The 19,682-nt window shown below is 36.9% G+C and overlaps 1 protein-coding gene across 1 annotated transcript in view; it reads left to right on the top strand.

Moving 5' to 3' along the window:
- Positions 1 to 5,158: 5,158 nt before the first annotated feature.
- pdk4 (pyruvate dehydrogenase kinase, isozyme 4) overlaps positions 5,159 to 19,682 on the top strand; it is a 65,495-nt gene continuing 50,971 nt past the window's right edge. Inside the window, exons 1-4 of the mRNA XM_039737020.1 lie at positions 5,159 to 5,513; positions 9,737 to 9,878; positions 17,072 to 17,143; positions 17,610 to 17,794. Of these exons, the coding sequence (XP_039592954.1) occupies positions 5,396 to 5,513; positions 9,737 to 9,878; positions 17,072 to 17,143; positions 17,610 to 17,794 (517 nt within the window). The 5' untranslated portion in view covers positions 5,159 to 5,395. The remainder of the gene's footprint in view (positions 5,514 to 9,736; positions 9,879 to 17,071; positions 17,144 to 17,609; positions 17,795 to 19,682) is intronic.

Raw genomic sequence — 19,682 nt, 5'->3', positions numbered from 1 at the left:
AAAGTGCCACTGTTGTGGAAAACATCCTGCATTGTTCTTGTTCCAAAGTAAGCAGGTGTGTCTTCACCTAATGACTACAGACCAATGGCACTTATGTCTCACATCATGAAGACCTTTGAGGTCCTGAACTATATGAGTTCTCTTGTGGTAGACCACCTGGACCTACTGAAGTTTGCCTATTGCATAAAGACTGGAGTGGAGAATGCAATTATCTGTCTGCTCCACAAGGCTTATTCTCACCTGGACAAACCTAGCAAAACAGTGAGGATTATGTTTTATGATTTCTCCAGTGCCTTTAATGCCAACCACCTGTTTACCTCTGTTAAGGGGTAAACTCAGAGAAAAGAAGGTGGATGAGCCACTACATGGAACAGTCCTGTCTCCTTTGCTCTTCACTCTGTACATCTCCGACTACAAATAAAACACTAGGTCATGTCTCATTCAGAAAATCTCTGATGATTCTGCACTTATGGGGTGTATTGATAAAGGGGATGAGACAAAGGATAGGACTTGTGGAGAAGTTTGTTTCTTGGTAAAAAGACAATTGTCTGCATCTTAATATCAGCAAAACCAAGTAACTTATTATTGACTTTCGCCACACCAAAGATCCTCTGTGTCCAATCATTATTCATGGTGTGGATGTGGAGGTGGCCCATTATAACAAGTACTTGGGGGTCCACATTACCGGTTAGACTGGTCTCAGAACACATATTCCTTTAATGAGGCCAGTATGATTTTCTACTCTGTGGTGTGCTGGGCTGGTAACATCACTTTAATCAACAGGCTAATTAAAAGGGCAAGACCAGTTACAGGATGCACTTTGGACTCCCTGGTGGTAGTAGCAAAGGAGAGGATTAAAATAAAACTGAGTGCCATTATAAACAATGCTGCACATTCTCTCCCTGACACACTAACACTGAAGACTTTCAGCCAAGGAATCATTCAGCAGAAGTGTGTCAGGAAACATTACTGGGGCTCCTTTATGCCAAAAGCAATACAAATGCATAATGCCTCTCTGTGATTGCAATGGCCAAGACAGAAGTTTTCTTTCTTTTTAACTTTCTTGCTTTATACTCATTCTAGAGTATGTTCATACCAAAGTGTATTAATTTATTTATTTATGCATTTAAGAGTTTCTTTAAAAAGTTAAATGTCCCCCTGGGGACAAATAACACTATCTATCTATCTATCTATCTATCTATCTATCTATCTATCTATCTATCTATCTATCTATCTATCTATCTATCTATCTATCATTTCTAAATATGCATATACACATGAGTGAATTTTTTTAAGATCAATCTGAAACAGTTAAATGAATAGCCAGTGTTCAGAGGGAATATTTTTTACCTTAAATATCTTGAAAATCAAATTTCAGCAATGTGAAATAATCCTGTGGTCCATTCCACTTTTCTATTTTTAAAGTAACCACTAGATGGTGCCCATGTTCCAGGTATTAGCAGTTATCAAGGCACTCGTACCTTCAGTGCAGTAAAAATCTTTTTCGGTACTTGTGATGTTGTATAATTGTAATGATATATACAGTAAATGCTCTTTTGACTGAAGCATTAGTATAAAGAAGATTTTCTCGTTTTTCATTTGAAAGGATCAACCGCAGGTCCTCAAGTTTGGTCCTGGATGATCAGATTGGATTGGCTATTTTCACAACAAACAGTACACTCAGTCAAAATTATTAGGATCACTTGTTCACCTACTTATCCATGCAATTAATCTAATTACTCAATCATGTGTCAGAAATGCAGTGGATACAATCATGCAGATACAGGTCAGAAGCTTTAGTTAATGTTCATGTCAAACAACAGAAGGGGGTGATATTGACCATGGCACGATTGTTGGTGCCACAGAAGCTGGTTTGAGTATTTCTGTAACTGCTGATTTAATGCAAAACAGTCTCTAGAGTTTACTCAAAAGTTTGCAACAACAAAAAACATCCAGTGAGTTGCAGATCTTTATACCGAAACACCTTGTTGATGATGAGAGAGATCAGAGGAGAATGGCCAGACTAGTAACAGAGGTAACAGAAAGCCTAAAACTCAGATAACCATTCTGTACAACTGGGATGAGCAAAAATGTGTCTCAGAAGGCATAAAACGTTGAAACTTGAGGTGGGCTACAGCAGCAGAAGGCCAGGTCAGAAGAGAAAACTGAGGCTGCAGTGGGTATAGGCTTGCCAAAACTGGATAGCTGAAGACTATAAAAATGTAGCCTGGTCTGACGAATCTCAATTCCTGATTGAGGACACATTTAGCAGGTTAGAATCTGGAGCCAACAGCAGGAATCCATGCACCCAACCTGTCTTGTGTCAACAGTCCAGGCTTTGGGTCCATTAATATCAGTCAATCATTTCTTAAATGCAACAGCCTATTTGGGTATTGTTGGTGACCAAATGCATCCCTTCATGTCCACAATTTACCCATCTTCTAATGGATACTTCTAGCATGATAATACACCATGTCACAAAGCAAAGGCCATCTTAAACTAGTTTCATGAACATGACAATGAGTTTGGTGTTCTTCAGTGGCTTTCCCAGTCACCATATCTAAATCCAATAGACTACATTTGTTATTTAGCAATGTTAGATCTGGGAGACTGATTAATCCTTGCCACAAATAGTTAAAAAAGCAAATGTTTAAAAAAAGAACAAGTTCCAGAGGTTAAAAGGTAATTTGCCAGTAGACGTTCATCAAGACATTAGAACAAATTTCACAGATATTTATTTAGCAAAAACAACTTTACTTTGGGAAATTTAAGAGGCAGAGGAGAAAGATACAAAAGTAAAAACATATGAGGTAAATTTGAAACAGAAACACATAGAATAGATGTTAGCCAATTTGAAATTGCAGAATAAAATCTAAATGGTGATGAGCACTCCCAAAAACATATGGAGACAGGTGCCTAGAGTCTTCACCCAGCAGAATTGTTAGCAACAGTCAGCTTGTGTACCTGCAAAACTGACCAAGAAACCCCTCAAAATAACACTTTGTCAGTCCTCTGCAACAACATTTTGGACTTCTTAGCCAACAGACCTTAATGTAAAGTGCTGACAGCATCACATTATCCATGCTGACCTTCAATATACAGTAGGTAGTGTATGGAGCCCTCTTCCACGCTCCTTGTTCACCCCTAACTTTGTGGCCAGACATAGCTCTAGGTCCTTCATTAAAATTGTTGGTGACACCACCAACATAGGCCTGATCACTAACAATGAGAAGACAGATTACAAAGAAGGTTAATTTTCCGAATTAAAATTACCAGTTTAACAATCTGATTCTTAATATCAGAGAAACCAAGGAGCTGGTCATAGACTTCAGGAAGCAGAAGGCAGCCCACGCTTCCATCTACAAGGACAGAATGCTGTTAAAAGGGTGAGCAGCTTTCAATTTCTTGGAGTGTCTTTTCAGTGAACTGAGGTGGACACAACACATTTCTCCACCTGTTCTCACAAATATCTACAGAAGTATAGCAAGGCCCATTGTTACTGGTTGCATCACATCATAGAATTGTACTTCTGTTGGCTCACTATTGTAAAGCACTCTAAACGATGGACAAAGCATATTACTGGCATCAGGTTGCCTTCTTTTTATTATATGTAGAACACGCGCTGCCTTAGAAAGGCAAACAGTGTGTGTATGTAGGGCACCGTGGTGACACCGCTGCCTTAGTACGGAGACCAGGGTTTGCGTTCTGGATTCTTTGTGTGTGGCATTTACACTTTCTTGTCTGTGTGGTATATGGTATGTAGAGTGAAGATCTCTGTGTTAAACTAATTGAATTGATAGAAAATAATAACAAATGTATTATAATATTATAGAATGTGATAAGTGGACTGTTAACACTGTCCCTACATGGTTCTGGAGACGTTAATTCGAATCCCAGCCAGGTCACTGTCGGTGGACTTTGTACATTATCCTTGTGTGTGTGTATGATTAATTCTCCACGTACTCTGGTTTCATCTATAGCCTAAATGCATGAATGCTGGGATTAAGCTGAGTTTCTAAAATGGCTTGCTATGAGTGTGGCCCTGAGATGTAGTGGCGTTCTATTCAAGGTTGGTTTCTCCCTGGTACTTGATGCTGCCTCTGACTTCCAATAGACTCTCTCTGCAGACAAGACACGAAACTCTAAAGCTTGTTCTGTATTAGACTAAGAAGGTGAAATAAATTAATCTGTTGATGGATGTTCTCTGTTACACCTACCATAGCTTCTAACTCCAGCATTTTCGAATTGCATTAGGCCAAGATATACAGTAAATCGATTACATTTTATTTTGGAAATTGTTTTGTGTCTTTTCTATTGGTTGAACGAATGCAGTATTTTTGTTTGTGTACACAAAACAATTAATTGCTTGCCTGACTGTTGGTAAGAAAATGTGATTTTTTTCTACCAACACAAAAAATTCTGCAAACTCAGCAAAAAATTAATCAGAATGGCACATGAGCTTAACTCTTCATTTAGACACCATTAACTATGCCACAGGCTGGCAATTCACAGCATTATTGACTTAGCAAAGGGGCAGGATGGCCTAGCAGCTAAGTTATTAGACATCAGTCCACAGGGCTGGTAGTTTTATTGCCATATTTAGCTTATGATGTGACACTGAGCAAGTCACATAATTTTCCTTTACCTGCTCCAGTTCCTGAAACTTCATTATAATTGTTGTCACTGTATGATTCAGATTTTATTTGGATGGAGTTTACTATTGAAAGATAAAAAGATAGTTACTACACCCGGTATTGAAAACCTGTGTACAGAATTAATGCAATACATGCAAATCAACCAACCACAGAACATGGGAAAAAAATTAATAAATGACCAAAGGTCGAATTACAAACAGACATGCCTGACTGAAAGCTACAGCTGAAACTGAAATAACTTTACAATTTTAGTTAAAATGTATTTTTCCAGACACTTAAGTATAAATCCGCATAATGTAATGTTACCTCTCAAAATGTGGATGTGCGAAATTTTGTGTATTTATTTAATTATTTACCTAATAGTCGCTGAATATAAAATAACATCCGGAGGCCATTTGGAGTCCCTCCCTCCCCCATTGGTGATTGGTGGATACTTCAATTTTAGAAGGTACGCAAGAGTCAAGTTTAAGATGATTGGCTTATAATTCTGTCAGTCATGTTGCTCAGTAAGAGCAGCGTTTTAAAATATTTTCAGAAGCTTATTTGGAGATTTGGACGGAGTTCTCAAAGGACACAGTCTGGAAATATTTTTTTTAACAGTTTGATAAGGGTTTTACTTAAACGGAGAGATTAAAGTACTCGTCTGTTTACTGAGTAGACGTGGAAATTGAAAGTTAGACTGTCTTTTACCCCATGCTTGAAGAACGAAGACTCCTTAGGGGAGCCAGGGTGTAGGAAACATGAAGTTTGCACGTCTCTTAATGAAAAATGTAATTTTGGCAAATATTCCACGGCATGTCGAAAAATTCTCCAAGTATTCTCCATCACCACTATCCATGAAGCAGTTCTTAGATTTCGGTAAAGCATGAGTTTGTTTTATTTCTTTCTTCGTTTGATATACACGTATTAGAAGGTTTTGCGTACATTGTGACGAATTTACATTTATCTTTTAATATAACAATAAGGAAAAAAACCGACTTGTTGAAAGGGCTAACGAATGGTGTGTTCAAGATAAAAGTACACAATTCCGATGTCGATAGAGGTGGGGGTGGGCAGTATATACATTACTTTTTTTACTTTTCCACGTATTAACGACAATAAATATTTGATTACAGAAATAATAGTTAAATGAAGCACATCCCAGAGTATGCCTGTAATGCAGTTTACTTATTAATGCAGGTTTTCCTGTGGTTGCATATGGTGAGGTGGCGAGCTTGCCCATTGCGCGAAATGCAGAAACATCCGTGATATTCGTCCCTTAAAAAAAAAAAAAGATTCCTCTGTGCAAATTTAAACTTTAGTTTAGTTTATAAACAAGACAAGAAGAAATACTGAGTACAATCTGGCCGATTATCAGTCGTTGTTGTTCACCACTTTACATATGTATATCTGATGAAGCAATTTTTTTAGGAAGTGCCTTAATATTTTTAATTCTACTTAATTGGGATGGTTTGATCTGATACACTAGGATACTTAAATGAATCTTCATTTTATATCTCTGTAGTGCTGGTGTCATTTTGCTGGAATTCTTTTAGGTTTTTTTTTTTTTAATTAAACTGGATATGAGGGGTTGGAAGAATAGAAAATGTCTTTGGTTTTTCCAGTTTGTGTACTGGTGTGTATATACATTGTGTAAGCAGTTTACTTATGACCCCAATTTTTCAAGTACCAAATATATATTTGTACATGTCGTTTGTCAGGTAGACTATTTCCTGTTACATTAAAACATTTTACACTTTATCATCACTGAATCTTGCAATATACTCAAATGCGCTAACTAAACTTATTCCTTGGTCTGTCTAAATGACATTAAATCTTCTGTGCTTTTCAGGGTTTTATGTCTGGAGTGTACTCTCAATAAAAGTGCCAGAGTGCTTCCCAAAAGATCATCCACATGAAGGTTCCGGAAAGATCCTTTATTTATTTAGATCCATAACAGGTTCCATAATTAGCTAAGAACAGGTGATGATAAATTTATGAAATACCAATAGTATATGATTTTAAAAGAACTCGTGTCTGCCTATGTTCACCCAGGCTATATTCAGTTTTTCTTGCTATGTCAGCATCCTGCTGGGTAGCCTACTATACAGTACATTAAAGAATTCTGCTTACTGTTCTCTTTTGTTCATATTTTACAAACCCTTTCAAAGCCCAAAGACCCAATTTCATATGCAAAAAACAACAACATTTATTTATATAGCACATTTTCATACAAAAAGTAGCTCAAAGTGCTTTACATAATGAAGAATAGGAAAAATAAAAGACACAGAAAATAAAATAAGTCAACATTAATTAACATAGAATAAGAGTAAGGTCCAATGGCCAGGGTGGACAGAACAAACCAAAAAAAACTCCAGACAGCTGGAGAAAAAAAATAAAATCTGTAGGGATTCCAGACCATTAGACTGCCCAGTCCCCTCTTCAATGAAATGGTTCTTTTTCATTCAGTGTTTCAACGAGGAACCATACCACCCAGTAAAATGCCATTTTGGAACCAATATTTTTAAGAGTGTAGGATACAACAGTCTTGTGCTCTTAATTGCACTGTTGGCAGCAGTCTCTTGCATTTAGCTTTATTGACGGTTCTAAACTGGATTGATGTGTGTGAGTCCATTTGGAGGATTATCTAGTGCAGGTTTCTGGCAGGATTGGTGCTACCTGTTTGTAATGCAGATCTGCATATGACTTTTTCACAGATTGATGGAGGGAACTATGACTTATATTTACATTTAAAGATTGTATGCAGGATTCAAACACGGGCAGAGCACATTCTCTCAAAAAGCATTATAAAGCCATAAATTGAACTGCATTTTCATTCCTTCCTTCCTTCCTAACTTGTGATATTTAAGATATGTAAAATACAAAGGAGTAGTAAGGTTAAGACCTTCAGTCCTAAAATCTTTCTGTCTTAATTTAATTGATTCAGCATATTTAATGGTGAATCCATGTACACATATGCAGTATACAATAAACCAATCTAACATTAATTGTATCATCCTATACTGTTTATGCCAGTTCTTAATATTATCTGTAGTCATATTTTGACTAATTAAAATTCTTATCAAAAGTATCAATAATTGCATTTTGGTTGGTGTGAATTATTTTTACAGTTATTGATAATTCCTTTTTGACTAGTGAAACCTGAAATGTTTTTCCATTTAATGTCTATTGAGCTTTTAATGTTATCTGTAGTTACATTTTTATTATCCAAGATTCAACTTGCAGTTTGAAATAGTGGTACTTTTATCTAGTCATTCAGTATATCCACATGGAAAATTACAGACCTTTCACACTCTACAGAAGTCACAGTTAACAGTCCTTCCATTCTGCATATCCCCATGTTCTAACTTTTCAAAATTAAATTTAAATGTAACGTTAGAGCAGAATATACAGTAATTGCAACTAATCAAAGGAAGGTGCAACATTTAAAGTTTGTTGGCAAAAGTATGAGAATCCTGTCCACCGAAGTGAAGGTAGAAATAGTTGAAAATAACCATTTTTAATAAGTATACCACATGAATAGCAGTCTTAGAAAAAAAGTGAATTATATATTTTTATGCAATGTTAAGGTCTGTTTTGCTTAATTACACTTACCTTTGCATGTTATGCTACATCTTGATCATGTAAAATCCCTACAAATCACATTTTCAAATATGCCAGATTAAATCAAAATTGAAGACTACAGTAGTCCAGCTGGAAGTTGAGTAACCCCAGACTAGTGGACTGCTACCATTAGTGTCCCTGTTGTAAAGTTCTTCTCCCTTTAATTAGAGTTTTTTTTTAAATCTGTATGGTTGTGAAATCATTTTCTTCAGTTTTCTGCACGTACCTTGTCTAAGTCGGGTGTGTAAGGAGCAGGGGCACATCTCTGCAGGATCATATACAAGACTGGTACAACTGTGCACAGTGACAGCACTCCAGTTTAGGTACATCAGTTAACCAATGTGGAATCTTTGAGTTCACAGAGAATGCCCACATAGGTATTAGGAGACAATGAAAACTCCAGTTTCTTGGCTGGGATTTGAACTTAGAATTCTATAGCTGTAAGGCATCACCCCTAAACAATTAGTGGAAGTAAAATACCCCAAAGTCAGATTTGTAGTTTTATTTCATGAACATACTTCAGTTCATCCGTTTTCATTACCTTTTATTATTTCACAGGATGGCTGGTAACTGGAGCCTATCAGATGCTCTATGCTATCACATTTGTCTTCACATGTGCACTTGTGCATTGGGGCCTATTTGAAGTCACCAGTCAACCTAATCTTCAAAGACTTAGAGTAAAGGAGGAGCGTGCAGAGTGCTACATGCGAATATGCATATTTTGCAAACTGAACCATACTAAGTCATGCTGTTTTGCCAAATTATATGTTGTTCTGTTACATTTTGTAGCACTTACAGATCACAGTTTACTGTTGATTCTCATTATTTTAAAGTGATGTTTATTATGAAATGTACTTTATAAAACATTGCATCTATTAAAGTTTATAGTAGCAACTTATTTAAATTTCTTAAATGCATGATAATGTTCAATTGAACCAAGTAGTTTTGCAAGAAAAACATAATATTATTAAATTCACTTGACCTAGTTTAGGGTCAACATGGGGCTGCAGCCTATGGCAGATACAATGGTCTCAATGTCAGTACAGGGTCCACTCACACAGAATGGCTCAAATTATAGTTGCCAGTTAACAGAATGGCACACACATACAAGAAGTATATGCAAACTGTAAACATAAAACAACAGGGTGTTTTAATTAAACCTAAGTTGAAAAGGGTGTGAGGCAGAAATGCGATTTGAAATATTTCTTACATTCATTGGTAACTTTTAACCTTGTATAATTAACACACACACCTTTAAGATTTTAGAGGAGAGCTACAGTGTTATAGACATACTTTGGAAAGGGGGCATACCGAAACTGACTAGCCTGGAATTCTAACCAATTCCCTGGAGCAATAAAGTAACAGTTTTACCCAGTTTGTGACATCACTAACACAGCAGCGTAACTTATTAATCTGTTTGGGTACACATTTTGTAGTACTTTAATAATACACCCTGTTTTTTGTTTTTTTTTTACCAGGATCAGCTAATGCTTGTGAGAAGACATCCTTTGTGTTTTTAAGACAGGAGCTTCCAGTTAGGCTTGCTAACATTATGAAGGAAATTAACTTCCTTCCAGACAAGCTACTTGGTACACCATCTTTGCAGCTTCTTCAAAGCTGGTAAGTGTAATTTGGTATCCAGTGTATTTTCTTAACACCTTTGTATGCCCATTTCATTTCTGTTCTCATTGAACTGTTCTTCTTTTTCTATTTTTATCTTTGATAATTAATTGGCAATTTGGAATAGTTGAAGGATAAGTTCAGTATTTTTTAAGTCAAAGTTACTTCTTCACAATCAAGCTGTATATTAATTTGCCACATAAAATTTTGTTCTAAAGTGAAACTTGTTTTATAAATTTTAAAAATTCTTTTGTTTTTGCAACTTACAATAGGGCTGTATAGAGCCTAGCATCCATACATGATAGAAAATGCCCTAAAATGTAGCAGATACATTCATTTTTCTAGCCAGAAATGTTATTAAGTATTGATTTGCATCGTGAGATTAAAGAGATATTGCAATACAGTGTATCCATGTTGTTTTAAGAAAGGAAAAAGCAAATCATTTTTGTGAGATTTGTTTTATTCTGCGGTACCCTTGTTATTTTGCTCTATAGAGAGCTTGATAATCGTAACAGAAAAAAACAGAAAAATCACATATATTCTTTCACTATAATGTAGATACTACCTGCTCTGGCTAGACTGATAAAGTGAAAGAGCAAATATCGAGCTTGCATAGTTGGCAGTTAAGTGACAAGAACTGAACAGACATCCATCGCTTCAATGGGGGAAAGCCGGTGCGACATATCAGTGTGCATACTTCCGCACTTCAAGCCCTGCATACAATACAATACAATACAATACAGTTTATTTTTGTATAGCCCAAAATCACACAGGAAGTGCCGCAATGGGCTTTAACAGGTCCTAACTCTTGACAGCCCCCCAGCCTTGACTCTTTAAGAAGACAAGGAAAAACTCCCCTTTCCAGGAAGGTTGGGTGTGCAGTGGGTGTCAAAAAGAAGGGGGTACAATACACAGAACAGAACAAATCCTCAATATCAATCAATCAATCAACATTTATTTATATAGCACATATTCATACAAAAAATGTAGCTCAAAGTGCTTTACAAAATGAATAGAGAAATAGAAGACACAATAAAAAATAAACATAAGTCAACATTAATTAACATAGAATAAGAGTAAGGTCCGATGGCCAGGGTGGACAGAAAAAACAAAAAAAAACTCCAAAGGCTGGAGAAAAAAATAAAATCTGTATGGGTTCCAGACCAAGAGACCGCCCAGTCCCCTCTGGGCAATCTACCTAACATAAATCAAACAGTCCTCTTTGTATTTAGGGTTTTCATGGAAGGACCTGATGATGATGGTCACGTAGACTTCTGGCTTTCAGTCCATCAATGTTGGTGCATCATGATGCTTTGAGTAGGTGGTGGTGGCGCAGGCCGCCACCACAAAGAAACCGGAAAAAGAAACAGAAGAGAGAGTTGGGGTCAGTATGGATTTTGGAGCCACTGTGAATAGTTATTATGAAGAATTGAACATACAGAGTATCTGTATTAAGTTAAAGTGAAGTTATAAAAAGGCCATGTTAAAGTAATGTGTTTTCAGCAGTTTTTTAAAGTGCTCTACTGTATTTGCCTGGCGAATTCCTATTGGCAGGCTATTCCAGATTTTAGGTGCATAACAGCAGAAGGCCGCCTCACCACTTCTTTTAAGTTTAGCTTTTGGAATTATAAGGAGACACTCATTTGAAGATCTAAGGTTACGATTTGGAATATAACGTGTCAGGCATTCCGATATATAAGATGGTGCGAGATTATTTAAGGCTTTATAAACCATAAGCAGTATTTTAAAGTCAATCCTGAATGACACAGGCAACCAGTGTAGTGACAGCATAAAAATAAAAAATTTAGAAGTACGGAGCAGAATTTAACAGTAGATGATATCACATAATAAGATTTGGATATTTTTAGAGTCCTGGAGACCTCACCCATCAAGCTGCCTCCCCCATTTGGCCATTCCACGGCCGAAACAGTGCTGGGCCAGCCAATCCGATGAAAGGACCCCTCTTTCCCATGATTCCTGCGATCCTCTATCAGGGATGACCTTACCATAGGCAGGCAGGCAAAACAACTTGGCAGGTGGGCCGTGGCACCAAGTGCCACATTTGAGTACCAAGAAGAGAAACAGAATAGGTGAGGGTTAGTATTCAATTATAACTATCATGTTACTTATGTTTTAGTGCTAATGACTAACAACAGAGATTCAGTCTGTACTGTTAATCAGCAGCTCTAATCAAGATATGCTAAACTGAAGTAGTGAGTCTTCAGCTGGGATTTAAAGGCTGAGACCGAAGAGGCATCTCTTATAAAAGCAGGCAGACCATTCCACAGTTTAGGGGCCCTGAAACTAAAAGCTCGACCTCCCACTGTTATTTTATTAATCCTTGGAATCATAAGCAGACCGGCATCTTGAGATCTTAATGTGCGCTCTGGTTTGTAAGTCATGATAAGTTCAGACAAGTAAGACGAACCTTGGCCATTTAATGCTTTATATGTTAAAAGGAGGATTTTGAAATCTGCCCTAAACTTAACCGGGAGCCAGTGTAAGGATTTAAGAACTGCAGTTATGTGTTCGTATTTTCTTGTTCTTGTAATAATTCTTGCAGCCGCATTTTGGATTAACTGGAGGCTGTATAGAGAACAGTTAGAACATCCAGTGAACACCGCATTGCAGTAGTCAATCCTACTAGAGATAAATGCATGAATTAATTTCTCAGAATCCTGTTTATTTAGAAAGCACCTTAATTTCCTAACATTTTTAAGATGGAAGAAACATGTTTTGGACAACTTTGTAATATGTGCTTTAAATGACATGCTAGAGTCAAAGATAACTCCTAGATTGCGGGCTGATTCAGTAAAATTAATTGGGATTCCAACTGAGTTAAATGATGACAACATATTGTTGTGATCAGCGTCATTCCCTCCAACAATTAACATATCTGTTTTATCTGTGTTTAAAGACAAGTAGTTCTCATTCATCTACTCCTTTAATTCACTAACACAACTAATTAAAGACAACATCTGAGAAACTTCATTTGATTTAAATGAAAGGTATAACTGGGTGTCATCTGCATACAAGTGAAAATTAACATTATGTTTCCTAATGAGAGATCCCAGTGGAAGCATGTAAAGTGAAAACAGTAAAGGTCCCAGTACTGAGCCCTGTGGGACACCATATTGAACTTCTGTGTATAATGATGGAGTACTGTCAGCACATTTCTGTACATATTGGAATCGATTTGATAAATAAGAACTAAACCAAGCGAGCACAGGGCCTATAAGCCCAACCTTAATTTTCTAGCCTGTGCAGTAAAATAGAATGGTCAATGGTGTCAAATGCTGCACTTAAGTCCAACAACATATTTACAGTGGAGTTTCCTTCATCAGAAGATATCAGAATGTCATTTACAACCCGTGTTAGTGCCGTTTCTGTACTATGACCAGTGCGAAAGCCAGACTGGAATTTCTCAAATAAATTGTAATGCTTAAGGTGTGACTGAAGCTGACTGGCGACTACTTTTTCTAGTATTTTAGAGAGAAACAGTAAGTTTGAAATAGGCCTATAATTATTTAGTATGTGTGGGTCTGAGTCTGACTTTTTAAATAATGGTTTAATGACTGACACTTTTAGTGCATCAGGTACTGTGCCATGCAATAATGAACTACTGATAATGTTTAGAATAGGAGCTGCAAGAACATCCATTGCACTTTTTACAAGTTTTGTTGGCACTGGATCTAGGGAACAAGTAGTGGGCTTCATTTTAGAAATTAAAGTTAAGACTTCCTGCTCAGTTACAGGATTAAAATTACTAAAGTGCTGAATGCAATGTGAGACAGGGCCTGCTAAGCTAGTATTTGGTTTGTACTGTGATGCAGAGATCTGGGATCTTATATTTTTAATTTTCTCATTAAAGAAGTTCATAAAGTCTGTACTGCTAATATCTGTTGGTATTTTACACTGTAGATCTGAATTCCCATTTGTTAATTTAGCCACTGTTCTAAACAGTACCCGAGGATTTTTATTATTGCTCACAGATGCATACATTCATCTGTTAGCCTTCCTAACATGCTTACCCAGGGCAGGGTCATGGTCGTAAATATTATGGTCAGTTCTTTTATTACTATATCATCAGCAAAAGCGACTCCTCATGCATTAAAAAAAATTACGTTTATAATGTTTCAATATTCTCTTTCATACCTTCTGCCTTTTTATGAGTTTTCTTTTTTGGTCATGGATATTCAAGACATGACATGGCATGGTAAGAATAGGTTACCTCTTCAAAAATCTAAGACTTTTGTTAAAAATACAATACAGTGTGATCAGTTAAGTTTGTATGCTTTTATTATTATGCGTACAAAGTAAAATGAAATTCACATGCTATTTCACTACGCTCTATAATTAAGCGTGCATCTCACTTTGTGGCCTATGTAAAACAACTACATAGATCTTAATGGGATTGGGGGGGGGGTGCAGGGTTCAGCCTTGCATTGTTATAACTTCACAGCTGCTGCAAGCATACAAATGAGCAAGAAATGTATGCTTACCTTGAGAAAATAGGACCAATAATTTGTTATAAAATTGTTGTTTCTAGTTTCCTTATGATGTCACAAGAACGCCTTCCTTATTTACAGATGCCTGTTTTCTTAAATCAGAACCTTTGTTGTTTCAAAGTACAGTAACCCCTTGACATTTATTGCTTTAGTTATTCACAAGTTGGCTGTCAAACAGTTAAATGGGAAACTTTTTGGAGCTTGCCAAAAAATTCTAGAAATTTGCAGTGTGCAAAGCAAAAATATTCGTATATAAACAATACTAAAAATGAATTGTATCATATAAAACCATAGATTTAAATATTAGCGTTGTTTAATATTTGTTAGTGTAAGTGCATATTGTCTTTAATATTAAAAATTAATTTTGGTAAGAAAAAAAGTGTGAGGCTTTGCCACATAGGTGTTAAACATTACGTGTCTGTCGGGTGATCATCATTTGGAAATGGGCAGACGAATCTTCTTGTGTGGTGCTGCAGATATACTGGTCTCTTGTCTGTTTCCCTATATTGAACTGACGTTGCAAACGCTGCTCCAGGTCTGAATCTTAACTTTAAAATTCTCCTATCACAGTTGTCCCATAACACCATTGTGATCTACGTCATCCTTTGCCTGCACAGTTTTACTAACAGCCTAGCTTCACATGGCTCGCCTGGGGTCAGTGGCAACTTGGCAACACTTTTTCCAATGTAATGAGCCCAAAGCACTGCCAGCTGCAGAGGAAACCTTCTCTCTCAGCTGCCTCACACACCTGTAGTGTTAGATAGATACTACAAGTTTGAGTGTGGTGTCTATACCTGCTTTCAGACCTCAGTACAATTAACAAAATGGTTCTGAAGCAAATGACAGATAACTCCAAAACCCCCTGTCTTACTCCAGCATCCCTGGTACACCATGCCATCCAAAAGGCACTACTCATGTTTTCCCTATTAATACCCATGAAGCTCTGATCATGTCAATGCAATTGCAGGGGAATGGGGAAGTGGGTGGTCCTAAAATGCTGGTACCATACATTTTAAAATTTGAGGTTTTTTGGTATTTTTCCAGTACTGCACTAAACTACTTCAAAGTGGATATATTTGGTTAAATTATAAGGCTTTTGCTATTGCGCTGGGTTCCATAGAGCCACATTGTAAGCTGCAAAAAAAAAAAATTAAAAATATTACAAAGTTTTTTTTAAATTTACTTAAAAGAAAGCTTTACTTCAGAACACAATTTCATGTGGCCAATTGATATGTATCAGGCATGTCCAACTCCGCTCCTGGTTGTCAATATCATTAATTATTGTTGCACAGAAATATTACATTTTTGGCAGAAACTGATACTTTGTTTTCCAAGATGTTATTAAATTGATTTAAACTATAGCTTAAGGCATTAGTAATACTCATAAATAGCTTTTACTACTCAAACTGACATATTTATAATTTACTATTGACATATGACTACAAACTTCCATTTTTAGGAGCCATTATTTTAGTGTCCTAATGGTAAACTTTCTTCGTTCATCTTTAATTTGTCATGTTTACATGCTAATTGGTTGTTAGAGAAACTTTGTAATTGTGTTAGCATAGCTGACTCCTGTTTGTCTGTTCAGTAAAGCAGGTAAATTGTCTTTGTTTGTGCTGCAAGGTACTGATATTTCCTAAAGTTAAATTCTGGGTACAAATGAGCAAAACACATCACCTTTTTTTTAAAAAAAATAGGCTGCTTCCTTAAAGGAATACTCCACCTAAAAATTATATTTTTTATATGTTACTTACACCATGTAGTTTGTAGTGATAGCCAAGACAAATATTTAATCTTCTTTTTTAATGGAGAAAAAACATAAAGAAGGTTCAAATTAAAGTGAACCAGCCAACAACTAGTTTTGTCTAATGAAAAATAATGGATGCCTTTTTGCTAAAGTATTGTTAAATGGTTGGTTCTGGAGTATTCAGTGCCACCATAAAATGTAAAATAAAGTCTCATTTGAGTCACTTTTTGAATAGAAGACACACCTATCGTTTCATTGGTCAAGAGTCACGTCTTTAGTTCAAAAAGTCAAATCAAATGAGGCTTTAGTTGACAGTTTATTATTTGCAGTGAATATTCCAGAAGTAACTCCAGTATTTAACAGTATATCAGCAAAAATGTTTGTGTTTTGCACATTTTGAGCATACGACTGGATTAACTGGCATGTGGTTTATGTCACATGAATAATGTGAGATATTTTCCTTTTTCCAAGAATGTTTTGCCATTGTACAACATTGGTTACTATTTGCTTCTATAGTATTATGTCATACATTTTTTTCTCTCCTTTGTGCATGAGAAAATAAGATCAGAATTTTTCCTCTGCCACCATTATAAAGTACACCATAAGTAACATATTAAAAAACAAAACATTTTTGGTGGAGTATTCCTTTAACTTAAAAAAGGTCTTAAAGATGTTTTTTTGTTTTTCTTGACAGAGTCACAGATAAAAGAGGCCTATCCCATCAGTTAAACGTAGAAACTACACTAAAGATCATACTCTTATGTTTTAAAAGAACAGATGCATTTACTCATTGACTACAATGAAAGCATAATGTCTCTTTAGTAATTTAATTGAATTTGCAATAATAGAATATTGCAATCGTACTTTTTTGATCTTTGTACCAACATTTCGGCCAGTGCAATAGTTGTTTTAAATGTTTTTATTGTTGGTTACAGGTACTCACAGAGTCTAATGGAAATAGTAGAATTTCTAGAAAAGAATCCTGAAGATCAAAAGGTTTTATCAGAGTAAGTTATTTCATTGTTGTCATGCTCATAAACTTCTTCTAATGTCTTTGTAAATATGTAGATATCTCTCAAGTTATCTCCCTCTGTTTCCATGATTGCTAGTCCAATTTTTAGTTCAGTAATGTTATAATACCATTTTAGTACTAGAACAGCAAATAAACAATGTTATTAATTTTACTTGAGTGAAACAAGTAACTAAACAGCCTTAAGTAGTAATGAGACCTTTCAGCATTTTCAAATATTTCAGACTTTTTTATTTTCTATAAATTCTTAATCATGTTTTAGAGGCTGCTTTTTATTGCTGACTAGAATGTCTAAGGTATTTTAGATATAAAAGATAAAAGTTACAGATATTGCAGGTTTTATTTTATATTTGCATATAATAATGTTTAAGTCTTAATACATTTTTCATTTTCTATTTACTTAAGTGGATATACTAATGTTGTAATATTTTTTTCACATTTAGTTTTACAGAGGTTCTTATCAACATCAGAAACAGACATAACAATGTGGTGCCCACCATGGCTCAGGGTGTGATTGAATATAAAGAAGCCTTTGGAGTGGATCCAGTCACCAACCAAAACGTCCAGTACTTCCTAGATCGCTTTTACATGAGCCGAATTTCTATCCGCATGCTCATAAACCAGCATAGTAAGAGATGCAAAACTATACAATATCTTGTAATTATACATTGAAAGATAATGTTTCTTCTCTTTTGAAATCAAATCTCCAAGGAATGACATAACAAAATACAGCTCTTTGACATATGTCATATACAGCTTAAACTGCGGTTCAAAACAGGCTAAATATAGCAGGAAAAACTAAGTATGAATATTGTATTATTGTCTTTAAAGTTGATATGCAAGTTTTCTAATTGTATATTTTACTAGTAATATTTTAGTTAAGTGTAAAGTATTATTTTAAAGTGTTATGTAGTACATACAAATGCATTTATTTGCCATCTGCAGCTCTGAAGAATATAGGATCCTCCTGGTCAGCAATTTTTCAATTGCTAATTATCACTTTGTGCTAAGTCCTGGGTATGACGTTAAACTGCTTCCGGCCCTGCGAGCAGTCCTCCAACTTGCAGGGAAATCATGGGGGTTGGTGGCAGGATTGACACTCCAGCCACTGTAAAAAAACTTCACACAGCCCTGAGATGACAGACAAGACTTCTTTCGACTGTCTGCGGGAGTACCTCTGCTGTTCTTGCATTATGAAGGTGATGGGGGAAAGCCCTTGAGAGCCCCGTCCCAGACAAGTCAAAGCCGTTGGAGAGCCAATGGGGTCAGGCCTGTCAGGGATCAGAACTGGTGTGGTGCTGAGGCGTCGCCCGCTGCATGGCAGCATTCGAGTCCAAATTTAAGTCAGCCCATCCGGGTAGGTGCGTGGAACATCTTGTCTCTCTGGCATGATTGATCATCTTCCTCTGCTGTTGGCATATCTATGTAAACTCCGCATTTCAGTGGCGGCACTGTATGAGGTGCGTGGATCCCTGTAGGTAGGCTCTGTTGGTCTGGTCGCTCTGATGGCTGTCATATTCAGGGAGAAGCTGTTGCTGTAGCGGATTGGCTTCTTCCAATGGTGTCCGATGCCACTCCTGTCAACAAGCTTATTATGAGACTCCAATTTGGGCACTCTCTGGGTGCCTTGTCTGTTGTCTCAGTGTATGCTCCATGGTGAGTGATGTCTTGGGGAGGGAGACATTTTATTCGCAACTTCATTCTGTGGTTGATGGGTGCCCGCGAGGTGACACTCCTCTGGTAATGGGTGACTTCAGTGAGACCACTGGCACTGAAAGGACTGGCTACAAGGATTGTTTTGGTCCCCATGGGTCTGGTGATATTGGTGAAAGTGACGCCATGTTCCTTGACTTTGCAAAAAGTCAGGGGCTGCAAATCGCTATATGGTGGTTCCAACACCCTGAGCCACATTGTTGGACTTGGTACTCCAATACTGGTCATGCAGTGAAGGAGATCGATTACATAATTGTGGGCAGATGCTGGATGCTCTTACAAAACTACAGGGTTTACAGAAGTGCCCAGTTTGTAAATTCTGACCACAGACTTGTTGTTGCTACTCTGAAGATCCATCTTAGGTCCAGTAGTTTACCCCCACCAGATAAATAAGGCTGGACTTGGTCAGACTCCAAGATAAGGCTCCTTATGACAAGTTTGCACACAGTTTGTGTGTGGAACTTACGGATTTGGATGCGACTGCTGATCCCAATGTGATGAGGGAGACCTTCAATGACAAGACCCTGAAGGTTGCTGAGGGTTGTGTTGGTGTTGCCGGTGTTTCATCTTGAAGGGCACTCAGGGTATCATTGAGAGGAGTCCCAGTGCACGGCTCAGTGACAATTCTGGTCTGTTCCGCGAATTGAGAAGGACGGCTGCAAGGGCTCTGAGGGAAGATAAGGACGCGTTTGTTAATGGCATCTGTGAGCAGGTGACACACCATCTGTGGTCTAGCGACCCACGTCCTGCTTACAGAGGAATCGAAGCATTACGCACATCCAAATCTGTTCCTCGGGGAGTCG

This window comes from Polypterus senegalus, chromosome 15 (assembly GCF_016835505.1).
Source record: "Polypterus senegalus isolate Bchr_013 chromosome 15, ASM1683550v1, whole genome shotgun sequence".
NCBI classification, from domain to species: domain Eukaryota; kingdom Metazoa; phylum Chordata; class Cladistia; order Polypteriformes; family Polypteridae; genus Polypterus; species Polypterus senegalus.
Note: the sequence above shows the minus strand (reverse complement) of the source record. Positions and strands in the feature narration are given on the sequence as shown.